At 50.5% G+C, this 24,787-nt stretch overlaps 1 protein-coding gene across 5 annotated transcripts in view; it reads left to right on the top strand.

Moving 5' to 3' along the window:
• The window catches only part of CSDC2 (cold shock domain containing C2), a 29,110-nt gene extending 4,501 nt beyond the window's left edge, over nt 1-24,609 (top strand). For 4 of the 5 annotated variants that reach the window (XM_005302593.3, XM_005302592.5, XM_065563132.1 and 1 more), the window contains 3 exons: nt 17,500-17,765; nt 19,424-19,546; nt 20,415-24,609. In XM_005302593.3, the coding sequence (XP_005302650.1) occupies nt 17,590-17,765; nt 19,424-19,546; nt 20,415-20,577 (462 nt within the window). In that variant the 5' untranslated portion in view covers nt 17,500-17,589 and the 3' untranslated portion in view covers nt 20,578-24,609. Of the gene's footprint in view, nt 1-2,978; nt 3,180-17,499; nt 17,766-19,423; nt 19,547-20,414 lie in introns of those variants that run through there. The other variant, XM_005302594.5, reaches the window with a different exon arrangement.
• The last annotated feature ends 178 nt before the right edge of the window (nt 24,610-24,787 follow it).

The following is a 24,787-nucleotide window of genomic DNA, read 5'->3' as shown; positions in this document are numbered from 1 at the left end:
ACACTCCTCAAAAGGAGACCCTGAGATGCAAGCTCTAGTGGTGGGAAGGCTGGACTAGGTGATGCCCTTTGGGCCCTGTCAGTGTTGCTATTTGACTAGCAAGACACCAGGGACAATCTCAGGAGCTGGTGGATTGGAAGTTGGTGGGAGCTGCACAGGACACTGGCTGGCTGCCTGGCATCCCTCCCTGCCAGACTGCCTCTGCATGGCTGGGCACTCCCCAGGTAGGGCAGGCAGCACAGCTCTGAGCTGCACCCAGATGCATTTTTTGCCTCTCCCTGAAGGAGCCCAGCCCTGCCTCTGGAGGCAGGCTCCAATGAGATGCTCCCCGCTGCCCTGGTGCTCCTGACTCTCCTGCTGCTCCTTAGCCCAGAGGCAATGGGTGGGGTGGTCACATGCCCCTCCCCCGCCCCCACCTTGAAATTGTGCTCCCTCCCATCATTGAGTTACGTGTCAACTCTGTTGGCAGATTACGCCTGGGGGAATTCTGTGTGTGCGCAGAATTCATGTGCCATGCAGAATTTTTTTCCCCACAGAAAATACATTCTGCTGGAGAGGTGCTGTAGTTATGCCTTTCACCCACCAGGGGCTGCTGTAGCACCAGAACAGAGAGCAGTCACTCCCCGGCCAGTCCCAGCTGTGGATAGGGGAAAGAAGAGGTTGCCTTCCTCACAGTGCCCTGCTCATGGGGCCAGGTCAGGAGGCACAGGATATAGAATGTCAGGGTTGGAAGGGACCTCAGGAGGTCATCTAGTCCAACCCCCTGCTCAAAGCAGGACCAATCCCCAGACAGATTTTTGCCCCAGATCCCTAAATGGCCCCCTCAAGGATTGAGCTCAAAACCCTGGGTTTAGCAGGACAATGCTCAAACCACTGAGCTGGGGGGGGGGACAGACAGCATGGGGCACATGGGGCTGCTGGGGAGTCACAGACTGGGGTTCAGAAGGGCTAGTAGGGGCAGTGGTGCTGGAACAATTTGTACTATGTGTGTATGGGCAGGGGGGGGGGGGGAAAGAGCTGAGAGCCATTGAATCAAACTGTAAACCCTGTATATGATGGAAACCTCTTCAAGCCAGGGGGTGCTTCAGCACCTATGTTTGAGCACCAAGGGGGGGGAAGGGGGGAAAAGACTGGGGTGGGGCCTGAATGAGGGTGCAGGGACACATGGGGCTGGGGCACTCTGGGGCTTGGAGGGGTGGTCACATGCTACCTGACACTCAGGGGTGGGAGGTGGGGGGGGCTCTGGCAGGGTCTCAGGCAGGAGGAGCGAGGCCTTGGGTGGGGGCTAGCCTCCCTGAGCAGGCTGGTCACCTGCTGCCCAGATGCAGATGTGCCTGACTGAATAGGAGAGGCTAGGGGTCAGCCAGCATTTTCACAGTGGAGGCTCCCTAACAAGCCCTCCCCGCCCCCCCCAAAAAACTGTTCCTTATTTCTCCCACCCATATCCAACAACCCTGTAAGTTCACACCCAGGCTCCTTCCCAGCAACTACTTGCCTCTCCCTCCGCTCCTCCGTTATCCCTGACTTCCAAGCCTTTACACTGCTTCTGAGGGATGCGGGAAATGTGGTTCTGTACTGGAGTTTAAATGAGTTATTACCCAGAGTTCTGTATGAATAGGCCTAGTAGGGAATCTACTTGTCAAAAAACATTTCCTGAATCTCTTGTGTTGTTACAGATGTACTTGCTGACAGGTATTTAGAAATAAATTACCAAAATAATTGAAACTTGCACGATTATATTGTTGTTTTGACAAATAAAACATGCAGAACTTTGCCAAATTTTAAAATACTGTGCACAGAATTTTTAATATCTTGGCGCAGAATTCCTCCAGGAGTAGCAGCTGTAGAATGCCAGGGGACTGCTGAGCGCTACTTTACATCCCATCAGCTGCCTGTGTGGCTCTTTCTGTGACGGCCTCAATCTCTGCCTCCAGTGGCTCTTCCTTGTTCTTACAAAATGTCCCTTCAGCCCATCCACCTAGGCCAGGGACAAGAAGGTTGCATGGGAGAGTCCTGGTTGTCATGGGTCTGCCCCACGGGCTCATGAAACTACTGAAGAATCCCAAAGAAGTGACAACACGGAGATTGAAGTGTCGCATGACGAGGCGTCAAGGAACAGGTGGGAGATGCTAATCGAAAACAGCGTTGGCTCTGCCAGCAACTTCCTGTGTTTCCTTCCCAGCTAATGCAGATATTTGTGTCTTTTGGAATGAGATTTTTTCCTCCCCAACACTTGGCTTCTCCTTCTGCCGGAGCTTGCTTGTGATGTTCCTCTCTCACGGCCACAGAAGTGGTCGTGATGTTACAGGCGTTGTGTTGGGTGACTGACTGCCCTCCAGGATTGACTGGGGGAAGGCGGAGAAGGTGGGACCCCCAAGGGAGAGGAAGAGACTTGGGCGGTGGGGAAGATGATCCCTTTAGTTTCAAATGCCAATATTTGAGCAAATGTAGCAAAGGGAAATGATGCTACAATAATCCCAAATGCCGAGCAGGCGGAATATACAGAGATTGGCTTTAGATAAATGTTAAGCTTTGTCATTCTATCGGGGTGGGCGTTGCGTGGCTTGAGGAGTGTGACTGCCAGTGACAATCCAACAATGTCTTAGGCGGGGGAGTGACAATTAGAACCCACAGGAGATGGGGTTGGGCCAACAGAATATTATCTGATTTGGAGTCTGGCCAGGATCTTATTGTGAACAACCCTAATTTTGAGACGTGCCCTGGGATCTGTAATGACCGCCAGTGACCAGAGCCCTGGCTTCCCGTCCTTTGTAAAAGACTGGGGCAGAGGTGAGCAGGCTTCTACTGTGGTCTGGTCCATTTTGGAGCCTGTCTCTTGAGTCCCCAACCCCCGCCTCGCTGCGTGTTAGGTGGCAGCAATCCCTGGCTGTGTCACGCAGCGGTGCGGCTGGGGGGTTGGCACGGATTCCCCTCCTTCAGCCTTCTGTGTTGTTTTGCAGCACGCTGGGTGGTGTTTCACAGAGATAGGAAGCAGTCCCTCTGCCAGATCTGTGCTCAGTGCTGCGTGTGGAAGGGGAGGGGAGCACACATAGGAAGGGTGGAGGGGCCGTCCAAGGCCACGGGAGCAGACAGGAGAGAGGCAACGCTGTTGCTGGGGCACAAACCAGCCTGGGGGATTGACCCTTGGATCCAGCAAGAGCCTGGCAGAGGCAGAGGAGGTGAGAAATCACTGCAGCGGGGGCTGATCTGGAAGCTGGGGTGGAGGGTGGCGGGGGAGAAAGGCAGGTGTTGGCTTAAAGTCTAGGGACAAAGTGGATCATCCAGTGAGGCTTGTTTGCAGACTCCCTTAGGGATGGAGTCTCCAAGTATAAGTGTCTGATAGACAATTTGATGGCACCCCTGTGAGACTCTTGGCAGGGAGAGGGCAAGCCCTCAATGGGAGTGGGTCACTGGAGGGCACAGACCGTCCAAATGAGAGCTCAGGGACAGTTCTGAGGCAAGCTGTCTAAGCTGGTCTGTGGTACAAAGTAATGAAATGCCATTATCCAGCAATGAGAGACAAGCCAATTCTTGGAGATCACTGTACATCCCAGGGGAAATCCAGCTTGCTCTTCTGATCTCCCCTCCCCACCTCTTCCCGAGTCTGAGGGCAGGATCTGAGTGTGGGGGCGGAGGGAGCCCTCGGACATTGTTAGAATTCAGATGCCAGAAGAAGGGCAGGGTGGGGCGGGAGCCATTAGTTTATTTCAGACTGATCTGAGTGATCTCCCATTGGGGGAGATCTTGTGGCACTCAAAGGTCCTTCATTCAGTCTGACATCCCCCATGGGGCTGCTTCTTGCCCTGAGGGACTTTGGAGGGGGGGTGTGTGCGCCCAGTCCCTGCACCTGCCTCCAGTTAGTTCTGGTCCCGGCATGCTTGAGGTGTGCCTGACTAGCAGAGGGTGGAGGGTGTTGTCTGTATGTGCACAACACTATTTCAGCCTTGATTACTGCACTGCCTTGGTTCCTGCAGGGATTAGGGCAGGCAGGGAAGGTGCTTTGTTGGGGCTGCGCACGTCCTCTCCGTGACGTAACACGGCTGTTTCTGCCTCTGCTGCCCAAAGAGCAGGTCACATGTCCTGCAGGCCTGGATGGCTGAGGGGACTGATATGACACCCAGCCTGTTGCTTCTCAGCTGTTGGCTCAAGTGACCCCTGAACTGGCAGTGACTCAAAGCTGCTGACTGTTCTATGGTCCATGTGTAAAGACTTGTGGTGGGTTGGAGGGGGTGTCAGCGAATTTCCTAGCAGACAGGGGTCCTTGTTATAAAGAGCCCCCAACACACTTGGCTCCCTTCTTGACTATTTGAGCAAAGAGGCCAGAGATTGAGGGATGAGTCCTGCTCCCATTGCCATGAACAGGGCCAAAACTGAGCATGGAGACAGACCTCTCCTCTACCCCAAATCACGAGGAAGGCCTGCTCCGTGTGGGTCGGGAAGCCAGCAGTGCCGCTCCCCACACTGTATCTGTTCTGTGGCTATACAGGATACTACTCCAATGCTACTACCCCAAGTGCTCAAAGCAGGAGCGTGGCTTAAAAAATTCGAATAACATAGGGTTACCATATGTCCTCTTTTTCCCGGACATGTCCGGCTTTTCGGCAGTCAAACCCCTGTCCGGGGGGAATTGCCAAAAAGCCGAACATGTCCGGGAAAATGGCGGCTCTGCTCCTCCCCGACTCTTCGGCTCTGTTTAAGAGCCGGGCTGCCCGAGCGCTACCAGCTTCGGGCAGCCCTCGTGCCTCCAGACCCTGCGCCCCCAGCCGGGCACTTCCCCTCCCGGGCTCCGGCGCCGCAGGGTCCGGAGGCAAGGGGCTGCCCGAAGCCGGTAGCGCTCGGGCAGCCCGGCTCTTAAACAGAGCCGAAGAGTCGGGGAGGAGCAGAGCCGCCGCGGCTGGAGGCTCTGCTCCTCTTCGGCTCTGTTTAAGTTAGGGGACAAGGAACAGGGAGGCTTAGGTAGGGGCTGGGGTTCTGGAGGGCAGTTAGGAGCAGGGGTCCCAGGAGGGGGCAGTCAGGGGACAAGGGGGGGGTTTGGGAGTTCTGGGGGGGGGCTGTCAGGAGGCAGGAGTGGGGAGAGGGATCGGAGCTGTCGGGATAGGGAGCAGAGGGGTTTAGATGGGTCGGGAGTTCGGGGGGGGGGCTGTCAGGGGGTGGGGAGTGGTTGGATGGGGCATGGGAGTCCCAGGGGTCTGTCTGGGGGTGGGGGTGTGGATAAGGGTTGGGGCAATCAGGGTACAGGTAGGGGGTAGAGTCCTAGGGGGCCAGTTAGGATGGGGGGAGGGTTCCAGGAGGGGGCAGTCAGGGGACAAGGAGTGGGGGGAGGGTTGGGGGTTCTGAGGGGGGGAAGTGGGAGGGACAGGGGCAGGGCTAGGGCAGGATGGGGCGGGACTAGGGCAGGACAGGGGCGGGGCTCCTCCCGTCCTCTTTTTTGATTGCTGGATTATGGTAACCCTAAGTAAGGTATTGTGCCCTGATAGCCCCAGGCCACGGGGCCTCTCGGATCTCTGTCCCTGTGGCTCCACCCCCACTTGGATTGGTGATGGCAGGAGGACCCCCGCTCCCTTCCCAGAGAGACAGGGGCAGCAATATGGGGCCTCTTCTTCCCCGCCCTTCAGAGGACAGCAGGGATTCTGTCTTCTCTGCCCTCTGGAGAAGCAGGGGTGGCAGACTGGGATCCCCCTAGTACTTAACTCAGCAACTAGGATCTACCTGCTTGGGTGAAAGGGCAGGGCCCCTTACACTCTTCCCTGTCATACCCATAATCCCTTATTGGGGGTGATGTTAGCAGGGTTCTTCCAGAGCCAGATAAGAAGCCAGGGGCAGTTCACACCTCTCAGAGCCACTGTTCCAGGCTGGCTGCAGACTCCAGCAGATGGCTCTAGATTGCTAAATGTGACACAAGCATAACCAACCATAAGGGCTAGAAACTCTTATTTACAAAAAGCTGCCCTGCTGATGTAATCTTGTGACTCCAGAAACTGGGGGCCCTAGATGCACCTCTGTAGTGCTGCTGGCTTAATCCGGCTGTCGGGCTAAATCCAGATCTGATCCAGTTTCAGAACTGGTGTGCTCTTGGGTCTCTGTGTGTGTCCTGCAGCTCTTAGAATGGAGCGGGCCAGAGGAGGCTGTACAGCACCATTTTGTAGCAACTGCTGCTTCCCCATAGGGGAGAAGGAAGTGGAAATAGTCCCCTCTGCCGAATGTAGGAGCCAGAGGGCTCTGGTGCAATCTTTGGAGTGATGCTGCAAGAAGTTACCTAATCCTGACGTTTCATTTCAGTGGAAGTAGATGACATTCTACAAACGGTCAAAAAAGTCCCCCTCTTCCCCCCTCCCCCCATGCTATGATGTGAGCCAGTTTGGTTCCAGTGAGAGGAGAATGGTAGGAGGCAGGAAAGGTGGATGGGGCTGGGAGAAGGGACAGGATAGCAAATTTGTGGCCATTTGGAACTTTGTTGTCTCTCTGCTGCACACTGACTAGGTGGAAGGGGTGGGGGGATAGCTAGGAAGCCAGGGAAGGACCCAAGGATGGTTTGAAGTGGTTAGGAACATGGCGAGGAAGCCACCAAAGAGGGTGGGAGTGATGATGAGTTGTGATCTCTGCCTGTCATAGCTGTGCTGGCAAAAGCCTCTCTTATCAATGTGGCTATACCAGTGAAAGCACAGCTTTGCCAGTACAGCGGTGCCCACGTTAGAAGCACTTTGCTGGTATATTGGGAAAGCGCTCCTAGCATAGACCAGGCCCACTTCCTAGAATGAGAGCAGCATGGCCTCAGTATTGAGGACCCAGGGAAGCTGAGTAAAGGGTTTGGGGGGATCACAAGTGGCAATGGCAGTTGTGCAGATGGGAAGTGGTTAAGGCATGGATACAGGTGACGTCTGGGGCAGAGCCAGGATGAATGCTGGCAGCGTTCTGGGCTCAGCAACTTGCAGAGAAAACAAAACCTGTGGGAGGAGGGTGGGAGTCTGCTCGACTCGGCTTCTTTCTTCCTGAAACTGGAACTGACCTAGAAAACTTCCCCAAAGCCCTCCGCACCTTCTCTTTTCAGAGTGGAGGGGAGGGGACCCTCTTTGTCCATGCACCAAGGACTCTGTTCCTATCTCAGGAGGCTACGCACGAGTTTGGAACTGAATTTTAGATCTCTGGCTTTCCTGGGGTGTTAAATGAGCCCAGCTGGAGGTGGTGCTGGTGGTTTAATTACAAACTGGGGGCATGGAGCTCAGGTAGCCTTTCAAAGCTTCGTTCCCCAACACACGCAAACCGCATCTACCCATGAGCCCCACCAAGGCAGGGGGTATCTTTCTCTCACCCCTCCCCTGGACAAAAGTTACTTTTCCTTCTGGAACCTGACAGCATCCCGTTCGCAGCCTCTGTACAACTGCCCTGCTTCCCATGCCCACAGCATGGTGCAAGTGCTTTGGAGGATAGGATTAACATTCAAAATGAACTGGACAAACTGGAGAAATGGTCTGGAGTAAATAGGATGAAATTCAATAAGGACAAATGCAAAGTACTTCACTTGGGAAGGAACAATCAGTTGTACACATTCAAAATGGGAAATGACTGCCTAGGAAGAAGTACTGTGGAAAGAGATCTGGGGGTCATAGTGGACCATCAGTCAACAGTGTTATACAGTTGCAAAAAAAGCAAACACCATTCTGGGATGTATTAGCAGGAGTGTTGTAAGCAAGATACGCAAAGTAATTCTTACGTTCAGTTGAGGCCTAATCAGAGTGGAGTTGGAGTATTGTGTCCAGTTCTGGGCGCCACATTTCAGGAAGGATGTGGACAAATTAGAGAAAGTCCAGAGAAGAGCAACAAAAATGATTAAAGGTCTAGAAAACATGACCTATGAGGGAAGATTGACAAAAAATTGGGTTTGTTTAGTCTGGAAAAGAAGACTGAGAGGGGACATGATAATGGTTTTCAAGTATGTGTAAAGCTCTTACAAGGAAGAGAAAGGAAAAATTGTCCCATCCTCAGAAGTTAACCAGAACAAGAAGCAATGGGTTTAAATTGCAGCAAGGGAGGTTCAGGTTGGACATTAGGAAAAACTTCCTAACTGTCAGGGTGGTTAAGCATTGGAATAAATTGCCTAGGGAGGTTGTGGAATCTCCATCATTGGGGATTTTTAAGAGCAGGTTGAACCAACAGCTGTCAGGAATGGTCTAAATAATTAGTCCTGCCACAAGTGCAGGAGACTGGACTAGAAGACCTCTTGAGGTCCCTCCCAGTTCTATGATTCTATGGTGGACAGCTACTCGCGTGGAGCATGTCCTGGAAATCCACTTACCCGCACTGCATGAGGGCATGGTCACTTTTATCCTAGCTGGTGCCAGTTAAGTTCTGTTTGGGATGATTTCAGGCATGTGATTAGATAAAGCTAATACAGTCGTCTCTGGCATATCCATAGAGCGGCTACCTCTGAAGGGGTCTGCTCTGCCGCACCAGAGGCCTAGGAGTCACTCATTCACTGCTGCAGTGAAAAGCCTTTGAACTGGACCATGGCAGCGGTTTAAATGCAGAGTCATAGAACAGGCTGAGGTGTGACATAAACCCCAGCTCCAACTGAAACTACCATTGGGATTTGCCCAGGACACCCCTCCATTTGGGAAGTGGTGAGCTCTCCCCACATCTTAAAGTGAATGCAGCTTAAAAACAAAACAACCCCCAAAGTGATGCATCCACAACAGCTGCCTCCTGGTGACATCACATATACACATCAACTAGAGGCCACTGAATTGCCCAACAGGATAGCAATGTACAACAAATAACCTCTCTAAACGCCTCTTGCGCCATCAGAGCTAGCGTTACTGTGCAACTGGGCCAAGTGCCAGAAACAGTTGAGATCACACTCACATGGTGATTTCAAAATGAGTAAACAACTAGCTCTGGGATTCTGATAATGCAGGGGTGGGCAAACTTTTTGGCCTGAGGGCCACATCTGGGTATGGAAATTGTATGACAGGCCATGAATGCTCACAAAATTGGGGGTTGGGTGTGGGAGGGGGTGAGGGCTCCAGCTGGGGGCTCTGGGGTGGGTTTGGGGTGCAGGAGGGTGCTCTGGGCTGGGACCGAGGGATTCAGAGGGGGATCAGGGCTGGGGCCAGGGGTTGGGGTGCAGGAGGGCATCAGGGGTGCAGGCACAGGTGCCAACTTCTCATGGCGCCAGTGGGTGCTCACGCGCCCACCCCCGGCCCTGCCCTGCCATGACTCCACCCCTGTCCCACCCCCATTCCAACCCCTTCCCAAAACCCTGCCCTAACCCCGCTCCCTCCCTGCCCCTATTGGACCCCTCCCCAAATACCCATCCCGGCCCTGCCTCATCCCCTGAGTGCGCCGTGCTCCCCCTCCTCCCAGGCTTGTCATGTGAAACAGCTGTTTTGCAGTGGCAAGCAGTGGGAGCGAGGGGGAAAAAAGCGGCCACATGTCGTGCTCAAGAGGGGAGGAGGAGGCAGAGGCGGAAGTGAGCTGGGGCAGGGGGGTGCAGTGGGGAGCCAGCCCCGGAGCACCCGTGAAGTCGGCACCTATGGGTCCAGGCTCTGGGCAGCGCTTAGCTCAAACAGCTCCCAGAAGCAGCAGCATGTCCCCGCCCCTCTGGCTCCTATGCAGAGGCGCGGCCAAGCGGCTCTGCACGCTGCCCTATCTGCAGGTGCCGCCCCTGCAGCTCCCATTGGCTGTGGTTCCCAGCCAATGGGAGCTGTGGGAGCAGCGCTTGGGTCCAGGGCAGCATGCAGAGCCCCCTGGCTGCCCCTACACATAGGAGCCAGAGGGGGGACATGCCGCCGCTTCTGGGAGCCATGCGGAATGGGGCAAGCCCCAGACCCTGCTCCCCGACAGGAGCTCGAGGGCTAGATTAAAACATCTGGGGGGCTGAATGCGGCCCCCGGGCCATAGTTTGCCCACCCCTGCGATAATGGCTCTGATTCTGATTTCAGCTGAGGCCAGAACGCCCACAACAGTATCTGATTTCTCATTCTTAGCGTAAAGTCCGGCACCTGAGTGTTGCCAACTCTTACAATTTAATTGCTTGTCTCTCTGAATTTGCTGTCTGTCTTAAAGCCCTAGCTTTATTACGTGAGACTTTCTAGCCTTCCTGGCAGCAGATAGAAGCTTGAGAACATGAACCCTAAAGGTTCTAAAAACAGAAGGTCCTCACCCCCTCAATTTTTAAACATCTCATATTATGCCAATCTCACAATTCCTGATTTTTGAATGTGTGGGGTTGGCATTCCTGCATATATAGAATCATAGAACTGGAGGGGACCTTGAGAGGCCATCTAGTCCAGTCCCCTGCACTCAAGGCAGGACTAAGTATTATCTAGACCATTCCTGACAGGTGTTTGTCCAACCTGCTCTTAAAAATCCCCAATAACGGAGATTTCACAGCCTCCCTAGGCAATTTATTCCAGTGCTTAACCATCCTGACAATAAGGAAGTTTTTCCTAGTATCAAACCTAAACCGCCCTTGCTGCAATTTAAGCCCATTGCTTCTTGTGCTATCCTCAGAGGTTAAGAAGAACAATTTTTCTCCCTCCTCCTTGTAACAACCTTTTATGTATTTGAAAACTGTTATCATGTCCCCTCTCTGTCTTGTCTTCTCTTTTCCAGACTAAACAAACCCAATTTTTTTCAACCTTCCCTCATAGGTCACGTTTTCTAGACCTTTCATCATTTTTGTTGCTCTTCTCTGGACTTTCTCCAGTTTGTCCACATCTTTCCTGAAATGTGGCACCCAGAACTGGCCACAATACGCCAGTTGAGGCCTAATTAGTGCAGAGTAGAGCGGAAGAATTACTTCTCGTGTCTTACTTACAATACTCCTGCTAATATATCCCAGAATGATGTTTGCTTTTTTTTTTTTTTTTTTTGCAACAGCGTTGCACTGTTGACTCATATTTAGCTTGTGGTCCTCTTTGACCCCCAGATCCCTTTCCGCAGTACTCCTTCCTAGGCAGTCATTTCCCATTCCCATTTCCCATTATGTGTGCAACTGATTGTTCTTTCCTAAATGGAGTACTTTGCATTTGTCCTTATCGAATTTCATCCTATTTACTTCAGACCGTTTCTCCAGTTTGTCCAGATCCTACGTCTTTCTGAAGAGCCACCTGACATCAGCAGGCACAGAGGAGCTTAAAATCTGCATGGAAACCTTTACAATGGGAAACTAGAGAGAGAAACTACTTCTTCCATCCGTGCAAGGTGGATTGGGAAACAAACTCTGTGCTCCCAAAAAAGGGCATCCGGGTGTTGAGTCAACTCTCAATATCCACTTCTGCTCTGTGGTTCAAATCAAAATTAATTGTTAGCGTTAGCGTTATGTTAGTATCTAGTGCCCTGATTGAGATGGGGGGGCTCAGTTGTGCTAGACACTGTACAGCAGCACAGAGTCCTTGTCCTGAAGAATTTCCAATGTAAATGGCTGAGGCAAAGGGTAGGAGGGGAAATGGAGGCACAGGGAGGTTAAGCGACAGGCAGGTCAATGTGCTATTGCCAAGTCCCAGGACAAGCACAACTTTTCTAAAGCAATAAACTGATGGGTTTCTTTAAAAGTTGGACTCTCTCTGGCTCAGTGAAGATGTTATGTGCGTGGGCATGGCCAGGCTGAGTGGGGAGTCTGGTGAATAGTCACTCTGCAGCACGTTTCCCTCGAAAAGGCATAGAATCACAGAAATGTAGGGCTGGAAGGGACCTTGAAAGGTCATCTAGTCCAGCGCCCTGCGCTGAGGCAGGACCAAGGAAACCTAGATCACCCCGCCAGGTGTCTGCCCAGCCTGTTCTTAAACACCTCCAGTGATGGGGGTTCCACAACTGCATTGTGACTTTCTATTTCTATTGCCTGAGTATCCTTGAGGGGTCCCTCCAGGGCTTTCCAGCATCTGGAAAGTGTCTGGGTAAGCCCCTGGTAGATGAGGAAGGATGGGGCACGGGTACCTCAGCTTACAGAACCATCACTAGATACCGTTCTAGCTCTTTTTCTTTCTGGTCTGGGGAAAAAATAACTTGAGATGATTAGCTTAGCTATAGGAGATTAAGTGGGAAGGCAACGGAAATGGAGAAGACCGTTAAAAGAAAGAGGTGGTGACAACAATGTAGTCGACGTCAATTCCAGTTTGTGAGGCACAGCGTGAATCTGGGATGACAAGACAAAAACGGAGACGATTCTATTCAATAGAACAGCTTCCATGGGGTTCACTTTCCTTTGGCTAATTTTGAGTTGGCCCATTCTACATGTCTTGATGTTCACAAAGCTTACGGAGATAGGTTGGGAGGGAGGATAAGGGTTTGTTTCCTCCAACGGCAGATACATTTCTGAATGCTAGTATAGAAACTCTTATTCGTATTCCAGTAGCACCTAGATCCCAGCAGAGACTGGGGGGTAGGGGGACATTGTGTCCATACTGACCTCTCAAATCTACTCGTGGGATTTAGAAAACAATGGGAGAGAGTTTCAAAAGGGCCAAAGAGATTTGGATACTCAACACCCACTGAAAACCAATGGGAGTTGTGCTCCTTAGGCTAGGTCTTCACTAGAAAAGGTGTGTTGGTATCTCCTGGGGTGGATGCAGCTTAAATTGGCAAAGGAGTGTTTTTGCCAGCAGAACTATACTGGTTCCCAAAGCAAAATAAGCTACACTGATAAAAGTAGTTTGTGGTGTGTTGGAATGTAATAACAATGGAAAATGTCAGAATAACTGGCTCCAATGGAATTATTTAATCAAAGATTCATACAGCACCGCACAGGATACAGAAAGAAAACATGTCTTCCCACACCCTGTAGATGATGTGGAGAAGGTAGTTTGGGCCCTTCCTCTGTACCTGCTAGAATGCTGGCAGCGTTCATTCCCAATCTAACTCCCCAAACCTCTGTCCCTTTATATGGTGTGAGACAAAGAAATGCCTTTTTGGAGGGAAAAATACTTTCCATGATTAGTTTCACCCTGTTTTGCTTTTGATACCTTATCTTACCTATTTACTTATGGCATTTCTGTCATGGCTGTCCCAGGTTCCATGACTGAGTTAGACTAAAGGGCTTTCTGATCCGGTCACACTGGTCTACAATTTTTGAGAAGTTGTCTGCTTCAGAGATAAAATGTGCTATTTATTATGTATTTTGATGTGCTGAAGTCAAATATGACAATTAAAACAACTGGCTACTGTTTCTAAGATATTTACGTTTTTACATTTTATGTCTCTGTATATTGTGTAGATAGTAGAGTTTTAATCATAAATTGTAAACCTAGGTCTTTTCATGTGTTTATGGTTGCTTTACATGATAATATTTCACCTGTCCTGTTTATGTAACACTTTAAAAATCAGCAAAAGGGTTATATAAATAAAATTTATTATGAAACAAAAGGCAAAAAACTATGTACATAGTTTAGTCCTATTCAGTGTCTACTCGGCGCTTCTTGGCTTGTCTCTTGTATTCATTAAATGGAGCATCTCTTGTCACTGTCCAGCAATAGTCTGCAAGCATTGATGGGCTCCATTTGCCCTGATAGCGTTTCTCCACTGTTGCAATGTCCTGGTGAAATCGCTCGTCGCTCACTGCTCCGCCGTTCGGTGGAAAAAATCTAGATGAGCGTGCAAAAAATGTATCTTTAGTGACATGTTGCAACCAAGGCTTTTGTATGCCTTGAGGAGGTTTTCCACCAACAACCTGCAGTTGTCTGCCTTGTTGTTTCCGAGAAAATTTATTGCCACTACCTGGAAGGCTTTCCATGCCGTCTTTTCCTTGCCACGCAGTGCATGGGCAAATGCATCATCTCGAAGAAGTTCACGAATCTGAGGACCAACAGAGACATCTTCCTTTATCTTAGCTTCACTTAATCTTGGACATTTTCCACGGAGGTACTTGAAAGCTGCTTGTGTTTTGTCAATGGCCTTGACAAAGTTCTTCATCAGACCCAGCTTGATGTATAAGGGTGGTAACAAAATCTTCCTTGATTCAACAAGTGGTGGATGCTGAACACTTTTCCTCCCAGGCTCCAATGACTGTCGGAGTGGCCAGTCTTTCTTGATGTAGTGGGAATCTCTTGCACAACTATCCCATTCGCAGAGAAAACAGCAGTACTTTGTGTATCCAGTCTGCAGATCAAGCAAGAGAGCAACAACCTTCAAATCGCCACAAAGCTGCCACTGATGTTGGTCATAGTTTATGCACCTCCAAAAGTTGTTTCATGTTGTCATAGGTTTCCTTCATATGGACTGCATGACCAACTGGAATTGATGGCAAAACATTGCCATTATGCAGTAAAACAGCTTTAAGACTCCTCTTCGATGAATCAATGAACAGTCTCCACTCATCTGGAGCGTGAACGATGTTGAGGGCTGCCATCACACCATCGATGTTGTTGCAGGCTACAAGATCACCTTCCATGAAGAAGAATGGGACAAGATCCTTTTGACGGTCACAGAACATGGAAACCCTAACATCACCTGCCAGGAGATTCCACTGCTGTAGTCTGGAGCCCAACAGCTCTGCCTTACTCTTGGGTAGTTCCAAATCCCTGACAAGGTCATTCAGTTCACCTTGTCTTATGAGGTGTGGTTCAGAGGAGGAGGATGGGAGAAAATGGGGGTCCTGTGACATTGATGGTTCAGGACCAGAAGTTTCATCCTCTTCCTCGTCTGACTCAAGTGAGAATGATTCTGGTGCATCAGGAACCGGCAGTCCTTCTCAGTGGGATACTGGGCGTATAGCTGATGGAATGTTTGGATAATGCACAATCCACTTTTTCTTCTTTGACACACCTTTCCCAACTGGAGGCACCATGCAGAAGTAACAATTGCTGGTATGATCTGTTGGCTCTCTCCAAATCATTGGCACTGCAAAAGGCATAGATTTCCTTTTCCTGTTCAACCACTGGCAAAGATTTGTTGCACAAGTGTTGCAGCATATGTGTGGGGCCCACCTCTTGTCCTGATCTCCAATTTTGCAGCCAAAATAAAGGTGATAGGCTTTCTTAACCATAGTGGTTATACTGCGCTTTTGTGATGCAAAAGTCACTTCACCACAAACATAGCAGAAGTTATCTGCACTTTTCACATAAGTACGAGGCATCTCTTCTCACTTTGGCTAAACAGAAATGTGTCCCTTTGCAAAATCAAACACTGACAAATAAGAGAGCACGACACTGTATGATTTCTAGAGCTGATATAGGGCAATTTGTTCAGCAGAGTGATGTAAGCTTCGTTATGATTGCATCATCCATGACTTCTAGGAATAACATGATGCAATTCATATCATGTATGACGCAATACCAGCTTCAGATTGCATCATTCATTGTTTTGCCTAAAAAGCAAGTACTGTCCAAACCCAGTCATAGATTTATTCATAGATCCAGTCAAAGATGTATTTTAGTCATTTCTGGTTTAAATTGAGATCCCTTCCCTTTATAACTCACTTATCCTCCGCCATTCCCAAGTCAAGGGTCGTATATACTGACCCAATAGCATATCTTGAAAACTAGAGCCAATCAACAATTTTAAGCATCATTTTTGTTCTCAGTGACCCAGAATTAGTAAAGTTTGACTACATTTATTTCAGAAGCATTTTGGCTGTAGAGCAGTGTCATTATTACTGACAGCTCTGGTAGCTGGCAGTTCTTAATGAGTTAAAAACACCTTTCAGTGGGTCATTATTTCACCCCTTACAGAAAACATTTGCAATCACAAGTACCTCTTATTGTTCAGAGAACATAATTAGATCATAAGCATTCCTTACAAATTACCCAGTCTTATTTATTATAACATACTTCTGTAAGTACCTTTCATTAGTTTTGAGGGGTTCCTTCCCTGGGTGTCTGGCTATATTAGTAAGGTCAGGGTAAAAGATTATACACATTCCATTACTGAATTCAGTGTTTCCTTCACCCATTAGGTTCAATTGAAGGACCAAGTACTTTTCCATTTCAGTAGATATAAGGCACTAAATATTTTGATTCACGACATAAAAAGGACTTTGGTTAGCATATAACAATGATGAGAGTTTAACACTATAAATCATAAAGCTAATATTTACTACCAACTTTTATGCTGGTACAACCACTGCTACACTAGGCCTTTTGCTGGTATAGAAATGTCTCACAAAAATCCAACCCCAACTGAATTTACTATACCCGCAAAAGTTTCTAGCATAGCCCTGCCCTAAACCACATGTGAAAAGTCCCACCCCATATGTCTAACCAGTGGGAGTTACCAGTAGCTCTGTTCTATAGGATGAAATTTTCAAAGCCTGCTATGGGATTTAGCTGCACAGCTCACATTCATTGCAATGGAGGTAGTGGAGCTAAATCCTCCTAAATTCACCAGGCAAGTTGTCGGGAAAATTCCGCCCCAGCCCCTACATAGAGAATATCTGAAGGTTCCTTCAAGCAGAAGTAACAAGGTTTTGATCCCTCCTGCAGCTCTGACTCTCAGCAGTAAAGGGATTGGAGACGGGTCCCTCAAGACGACAGCAAAGTCAATAAAATTGAGTCAAATGGGCAGCCAGCGGCAGTTCTTGCAGCTCTATCTAGCCTAGTCGCTTTCTGGATGGGGCCCATCTCTCCAAGGACATGGGTCCCTGCAGCAGCAGCCACAGATGGATATTTTCTAACCACAGGAGGGGGAAGGGGGGAGAGATTACCTTGATTTCCCCCCCCACACACCTTGGATTACAAACTGTACCCAGTGCTTAAGTGATCTGACAAACGTATGTAGGGGGTCTCATCACCCCCATATGTGTCCATTCACCTGCCCAGCAAGTGATTCTGGCCCCACCAATTCTGTCCCCAGCCTCACCTCTGCTCCTCCTGCAGCTCCTGGGGTTCTTTATCTCCTTTCCCAGGCCAGTGAGGGGTGGGAACAGGGTCCCCTCTGCCCCTTCCCAGGCTGGATGCTGCAGGGAGGGAGAGGGGTGGAGCCATGACCGTCCTATTGCTCACAGGAGCAGAAGAGGATTTGGGACTACCCAGAGCCGATGGCTGCTTTCCACTTTCTCCTTTGCCCTCCCCTCTTGTGAGAACAGTGTGGGTTCCAGAGGGAAGGGGCGATATTGGGGGGGGGGGGTGATGAGTGGGTTGTGCTTGCATCTGTGGGGGTGTGGAGCCCAATCTGGCGGCTGCAGGAGCGATATGACACAGGAGCTTTTGTAAAAAGCTGTGCTTAAAGCATGCCCCACTGTGACTCAGCTTGATTTCAAAAACAACCAGCACCCTTGTCCCCAGGTCTGCGACCCATTCCCACCCTGCCCGCACCTCCATGCTGTTACAGCGCACTGGGGCTTTGGGGTCTGTACAGACTCACAGGGAACACTACCACCTACCATGTTGCCAACATCACCTCTACAGCACCCAGCTTCTCCTTGCTGATCTCCAGCTCAAGCACTGGCCAGGCCTGGCCCTGTTCATCCTATGAGATAGGATGCAATGAGAGAGAGGGGGGGCAATTGGCTGCAGAGCACACAGTCTGTTCCCTGTATGTTAGACCGTCTTTCTCTGCTTTGTACTATAGGTTGAAGTAAGAGCCAAAACTGTGAGCTCGCTCTCTCCTTCCTGTTGCCACTTTCCCCTCCAAAAGACGGATCATCCTGCCAGCCACGCCATGTCGTCAGACCCAACCACCCCTCCGACAGTCCCAACCCTCCATTCCCCGAAGTCGCCTGTCTGGCCCACCTTCCCCTTTCACCGGGAGGGAAGTCGGATCTGGGAGCGGGGCAATCTTCTCCTCCGGGACCTGCCCAGCCCCCTCCCCACCAAAAGAACCAGAACATACTCTGCGTAAGTATCTGGCTTATGCTGCTGAGGGTCGGACGGGGTGGTCACTGCACAAGGGGCAATAGGGCAGAGTATAAAAATCTTGTGAACAGCTCCAATGTGGGGGAGCAATGGGAGAGATTGTAGCTGCTGTTTGTGTGTGATCACACCCAGACACCCACTGGGGCGGTCTCCCTTTGCTGGTTCAACCACAGTAGCTCACAGACAAGCAGGTATTCCCGGAGCTGTGCTGATCTGGATGATGCATACACACAAGGACTAGGAAGCCAGGGGAGGCACGGCTGTGAAGAGTGTGTTTTTGAGTGTGTGCTGCAGATGGGGGAACAGCTTATGTGTAACTGAGCTGGCACTTGCCCTGTGGTCTCTGCGAAGGGGTACGTGTGCATGTATTGTTACACCCCAACAATGCTCATGGTGAGCAAACTCAAACCCGTGTCCCCGGGTGCCCTAGGCAAGGAGGGGATCTGAAGCCTCCACAAATAGCTCCCTTACTTCCACCCACCCAACTGGTTCCCTATTGTCATCTCCTCCTCTAAACAGAGGTAGCGGTACCCACTCAAAAGCACACGGCAGGTGCATCTAACTTCAGCCCCCCTCCCTCCTAGAACCCTCTGCACTAGTTAGTGATGGTTCAAAGGAGGTCCTGAGGTAACGGATGCAAAGGATTCTAGGCTGCCAAGGACCCCTCCCCCACATCCCCCTCCCCCTCAACTGAATAAAAATGGGAGCTGCCCCTTAGCAGGAGTGGGGGAGCAGATAGGCAGACTCTCCAGGGCTGGTGAAGAGCTGTCTGGGACTGGCACTTTGGTGGGTGATTGGCACTCAGAGTGCTATTCCAGTGGTGCCGCTGTGGCAACATGGGCTGCTGCCTCCCTAGCTGGTGGCCACCTGACATGGTGAGTGTGTGGCTGAGGCCCCCCATGTGCAGCACATGGAGCAGAGGTTGAGAGAAGTGCTCTGTGTGGCATAGGGGGTCCAGCCCTTTCAGTCGCGTAGTGACTGATCTGCCTGCCCCCCTTGAAGGGAGGCTATTGACTGGCTATGGTCTGTTAATTTTGTAAATAGCTGCCTGATTTCTGACCCAAGCTTTTCCTCTTCCACCCCCTACCTCTCCGCTGCAGCACCAGTAATACCTGGGTCTGGCTGGGTTTGGGATTGTCCGTTGTGGAAAGCCACTTCTGGCAGATGAGGGCCCTAAAAATCTGCCTCCTGATTGTAATTGCAACCTTGATCTTCAGCGAGAACGTGATTAACAGTGTCTGTCCTGCTAAACTGAGTGGTGTCCATGGCAACCAGAAGACCCTGTAAACAACTGATACTTTCAAACAAACTCTCTTCTTTATCCCCAGTGTGCGGTTCTAACTCTGGTATTAAGAGCACCAGTCACTTTAGTATCTAGCTTCTTGGCAGATGGAATATATAAAAGATACTCATTACCCCCTGGACTGCCAGTTCAGTGGTCCTGGGAACACAAGACCATGATCCTAATGGTAAGGGACACCATGTTGTTTAGAAAAGTGGTGACACAACCCTCTCCTGGGCTAAAGATGTGGTGAGACTGATTGGTCTGGCTCCTTTAAGTGGCACTGCCCAATGGTGTCTCTTGAGGTGCCAACTGTGAGACTACTTCACCTCTTCTCCACTCCTCTCTCCTTCCCTAGGACGGCTCGTGCCTCTGCTGGCCCTGTCTTCAAGGGTGTCTGTAAGCAGTTCTCACGCTCCCAGGGCCACGGCTTCATCACTCCAGAGAACGGCACAGAGGACATATTTGTACACGTGTCTGAGTGAGTCCTGTGGGGAGTGGGATATAGAGCCTTTCACCTTGAGGGCATTGCTAGGTCTGGGAGGACTGGATGTCTGAGGGGACTGCGAATGGGACAGGATCCTTTAACTTGGAGGTCACTGGTAACAATAGATGGGAATGACCAGAAATTGTTGCCACTTAATGGCTGTTTGGGGCCTGTGAGAAGTGAGTTTGGGCTAGAGGGGCCAGGGAGATCTCAGGTAAGTTTGTTGTGGAGATGCGTTCACATCACACAAATAGCTTCGATGATGGGTGTTAACTGAGGCATGAGGGCTAGCTGATGAGATTGGTTATGGAGGCCTAGGACTGGCCAAAATCTCCGGGGGGAGGGACGGGAGGACTCTACTTTGCCCTGCCCCTTTCCAGAACTGGGCTCTCTAGGTTGGAGGCATAGTGTGTGGTGGTGAAGTGCACAGGCTGCTGCTGGCTGGGCAGTATCTGTTCTGGGGATAAAACCTTCTCCAGGAGTCTGAATCCTGTGTCCCACTGCAGCAAAACATTCACTAAGGCTGGGATTTCCAAAGGGGCCCAGGGAGTCAGGGGCCCGAATGCCACAGGCGTGAGCTTGCTTTTGCCCTATTGAAGGACCCCAGATAGCGGGACTCAGCCTGGTGCCAGAGCCCCTCATGGCATCATCCTGTAGCCAGGGAGAGGAAGGGCTATCACTGCAGCTCTGCCCACCCCTATAGAAAGGGCACACTTGATGTCAGGTCTTCAGGAATGAAGCATTTGTCCCCACTTCCCCAAGAGCAGCCTGTGACCAAGGACATCATTAGTTCCTGATTATTTTTTTTGGCTTATGTCTCGTTTCAGCCCCTAACGATCTGCCATGTCTTCCTCTCTTCCAGCATCGAGGGGGAGTATGTCCCCATGGAAGGAGACGAGGTCACATACAAAATTTGCCCCATTCCACCCAAGAACCAGAAGTTCCAGGCTGTGGAGGTGGTGCTCACCAACCTGGCCCCGCACACAAAGCACGAGACGTGGTCTGGCCAAATAATCGGCTCCTAGGCTTTGGGTGGAGTCTACATGGGTCGGCTCAGTCTGGAGGCAGGGTGGGGGGTGGTGACTAAGTCTGAGACAGATGGCTTGGGGGGGAGAGGGGCGGGATCACATTTATTGTTTGCAAAGTGACATGTAGCCGTATCCATTCTGTGTCTTTTATAAGATTACATTCTTGTTTGTAACCGTGTCTTCTTGGGGGCGGAGGGAGAGGCAGAGCTGCTTTGGGGCGGATTCCCACTTTCCTACATGTCATGAGCTCGTGTAGTCTCTCCTCAGGGACATGTGCAGAAACCCCTGCTTTGTGTTGGGAGAGGAGAGGTGTGAACCCAGCAGGAGTTGATGTCAAGTTTATCCTGCTGCCTATGCGATCCAAACTCACCACTCTTCCCTGATCCCAACTCCTTCAGGAAGCTCCAGATCGCCCATGCAGGGGGCCAGGACAGCCAGTGTTCCAGCCCCCTAACTCCCCCAAAGCAGGCGCTAAGGAGAGCCGGGGGAATGAGGGGTGGGCAGCAATATCCCCGGAGAGAGTGGGCAAGGAGGCACTCATCATTTGAGGGGTAGGGCAGCCCCACAGAGTCTTAAAGAAGCATGTAGATTGAAAGCTCCAGTTAGGTGTTCTAGAGTCTTTCCTGGGACTCTCTCACCTGGCAAGAGATGGAATTTATTCCCCCTCCTGTCCAGCCAGTGAGGGGAGAAAAGAGGCAAAATGGCATGTACCTCCCCCAGGTCATTTCATACACCTGCCTCTTGGCTCTGAGCAGCTGTGCTCCATGGGCTCTGGATCTGGCCACTGCTCTAGTGAGGCTCATTTGCACCCCCTTTGCCGCCTCTCTCTTTAATTTCCCCCAAATACTGGCATCCTGAGCCTAGGGAGTAATAATATACCAGGGGGCTGTTTTTTTTTTTTAAGGCAATGGAATGTACCACTGTGCAGGGGGACAGGGGAGTCTTTTAAAATATGAATTAAGTCTCTCTCTCTCCCCCCAACCCTTCCCTCAGATCCCCACACGTGATTGAGATTTGCCAAATCTCATTAGTGTGGAGGAAGATGTCCTAAAAACAATGAGGTTAGCTTTGAAAACCTCTTCCTGTCCAGAGCACCAGGAGACTTCGGCTCTAATCTGTATAAACTCACGGTGGGGCTTCGGGCAAGTCACTTGGGGAACAGGCTCAGAAGGGATCTCGGATTCTTATTTCTTGGTGCTTCAGATTTCAGTGGCCCACTTCAAATCATCTTGGATCTGATGCTCAGAGGTGCTGAGCATTCACAGTTCCCAATCACTTCATCTGGAGTTGTGTGTGCGTGGCACGTCCACAAATCAGGGCCTTGGTGTCTCAGTAGATGCTTTTCTGAACCTTCATCTCTCAGCCTCCATTTCCCCATTGGGATGATGAAGTCGGTTCTCCCCCAGTCCTACCCATTTTGAGGCCTGTGCTTTGTAAGTCGAAGTGCTAGTTGGTATTTACAATCTTACTCAGACTCCTTTAGAAATCTTCCTCCTTCAGATGTTCACAGGTCAAACAACTCTGTATAGACGTTGTTGTGGTGATTATTGTTTTGTGTGTGAGAGAGACCAGGAAAGAGCATAACGAACCAAGAAGGCAATGGGAATAAATCTAGACTCTAGTTACTGATGTGCTATCCAGTCATGCAGACTCACCAAATTGTAGGCTAGATGCTGTCTTTAATCCTCAAGAGTGGTCCTCACCAGCTACACAGCTGGATAAATAGTTTCCTGCTTTAGATTAAGTTGATTAACTTATTTAAGCAATTTAATATAATAAATCTTTGCAAATGCAAAATGTAAGATTTTTCTTTTTTAGGAGGCACTCATCTCACGTTTCCTCAAGCGTGGTACATTCTGGTTCCTATTCCCCCATCTCACACACACACAAATGCCCATGGTTTGCTCCTGTCTTTAAGTGTCCTAGTTGTTTTGGCAACTCTCTCTCTCTGTCTCTCTGTGACCCTGTGGATTTCCATGGCATAATTGCTGTGGTTGCTATGGTGTGCTGTATGTACAGGTCACGCTCCTGGGACAGGATAGGGAGGATTGTGCCAGGGGTTGACTTAGGCTTGATGGTTGAAGAAGGAACTCTTAATATCCTGATCACACATAGCACCATAGATGCTGCAGATGGAAAAGCCCTGCTATGTTCACCCCCCACCCAGTGATTTCTTGCACTGATAATAGATGGATAGCAGAGCAGAGCAGAGGTCTGGGCTGGTAGCTACTGCTCTATGCTGCTGCATGGCCAGAGACCTGGGGTTGAAGATCTCTCTGCACTTCTGCTGTGTTTAGAGATGTTGCAGGTGAAGAAGCACTTTTCTTTGGATGGAGCTGACCTGAGTTTTGGGCTACAGCTCCCCTCCCCTCTTGCTAATGTAAATTCCCTTTATGTATGTTTGTGTTGCTGGCTGTGGGGCAGGAAGTGAGGGAGATGGAGGAAGGGCATAGGTAGCAGTATGTTCTCAGGGGTAGCAGTTTAGTTGGCTATGCAGTTCATGGTGGGAATTCAGCTGCCTAGGTGTGCCTCCACAGTTACTGCTTCCTCCAGAATACATGGGTCTCTCCAGGCACCTCCCCCTGGAGCATATAGGGTCACTGCTACAACACAAACTTAATTTCTGGTCTTCCTATAAATATCCTGAGTAGGCAAATCTCCCAATGCAGCTGGTCAGGAGTGGGGAGGGGCTCTGTGTGCAGGGCGTGGCTGGCATGGGTTTGCATATTATGGGCAGGGCTGCAGCTCCATGCACACTGATACTATCTGCTCCTCGACCTGAATTAACCCTTTGGAGACTCTGTAACTGAACATGTCCTCCTGAGGACTTATTTGGGATGGTCCTCTGGAAAATACCAACATCCTAAGGGCTAAGCTGCTCGAGCTGAGTGGACATTGCCCAGGCACAGCAACAATGGTGGCGTGGGGGGGCAAAGTCAGTTTTGCTGAGTGGTAGGATGCCCTCGGGTGGAGTGTATGGGCTGCCTGGTCCAGAGAGCAAAAGCACACGTGCATGAGCAGCACCCATGTTAGGAGGCAGTGCTGTCAAGTGGCTTTATATGGTGGTTAGAGGGTAGTGTTTGCCCCTCTCTTGCTTCTATTACCATGGGAGTGTGAGTTCTGCCGTAACTCAGAGAGGGGACACCATCCTGCCAGGACTATGCTGAAGCCTAAAATGCCTGACCCTGATATGCTTTGGAGCCTGGCCCAGTATCCATGCATAGCTGAGGTAACTGGTGAGATTGGTGGCCCATCAAGTCTGCTTGGTACACCAGCCCTCCTTTTGCCCCCTATCCAAATGGGTTCAGGCTGTGCCACTGCTATTCTATGGGTGCAGTGTTACACTACCGGGAGCAAAGTGGGAAGTCCTTGTGAGTCACCAGAGCCGCACTACTCCCCCGCTGAAGCTGAACTGTTCAAAGACTGGGGGTTGTTGGAGCCCCAGCCTTCTGAAGTCAATGGCAAAACTTGTATTGGTGCTGTTGGGAGTGGGATCTGGCCTATCCCAGAGTGATTCATAACAGGGCTTAACACCCTTTGGAACCCACTGGGCTGTGAGGGGGGAGGGTGTGTGTGTGTGTGTGTGTGTGTGTGTGTGTGAGAGAGAGAGAGAGAGAGGTGGAGGAAGGAATGCTGTAGTCTGCTCATTTCATCCAACACTTGCCTCAGCCCTTGAGGACAAACTAATCAGGGGACCAGGTTATTCCCTCTTCCTCACTGGAAGCTCTGTCCTGAATACTGAGGTAGCTCCACCACATCCTCACTGCTGTTCTTTGGTTAAACAGCAGCAGCAGCAGCAGCAACCCATGTCTCCTCCCCATGGAGCAACAAATGCCAGAAACTGCAGCTCCCTCTTGCATCCCGCCTGGAATGGGCAGCTGGCTTGGCCACGACTAACTCTTTGGTTCTTTTGGAAGTAAACTAAAAACTTAGAAGTGTTTTTTGTGTTTTTTACAACTCTGGCGTGGTTCCCGCCTGTCTGACCTTGTGTCGACTTCTGTAACACTGGCAATAAACCATTCAAAGTGACTTTCCCATGAGTCCTGCCTCTCTCGTCTCTCTTGTGTGGTGGCTCTTCCATCTGTCTGACGTGGGCAGGGCCCTCACTGCAGGACTGTCCCCAGGATCCTCAGAGCTGCAGCAGGAGAGAAGTATCTGGCCCCCCTTCTGTTACTAGACCCTGCTAGCTGTTGCTGGGCTTGGCCAC

The sequence above is a fragment of the Chrysemys picta genome, chromosome 1 (assembly GCF_011386835.1).
Source record: "Chrysemys picta bellii isolate R12L10 chromosome 1, ASM1138683v2, whole genome shotgun sequence".
NCBI classification, from domain to species: Eukaryota; Metazoa; Chordata; order Testudines; family Emydidae; genus Chrysemys; species Chrysemys picta.
This window is presented reverse-complemented; position numbering and strand designations above follow the sequence as displayed.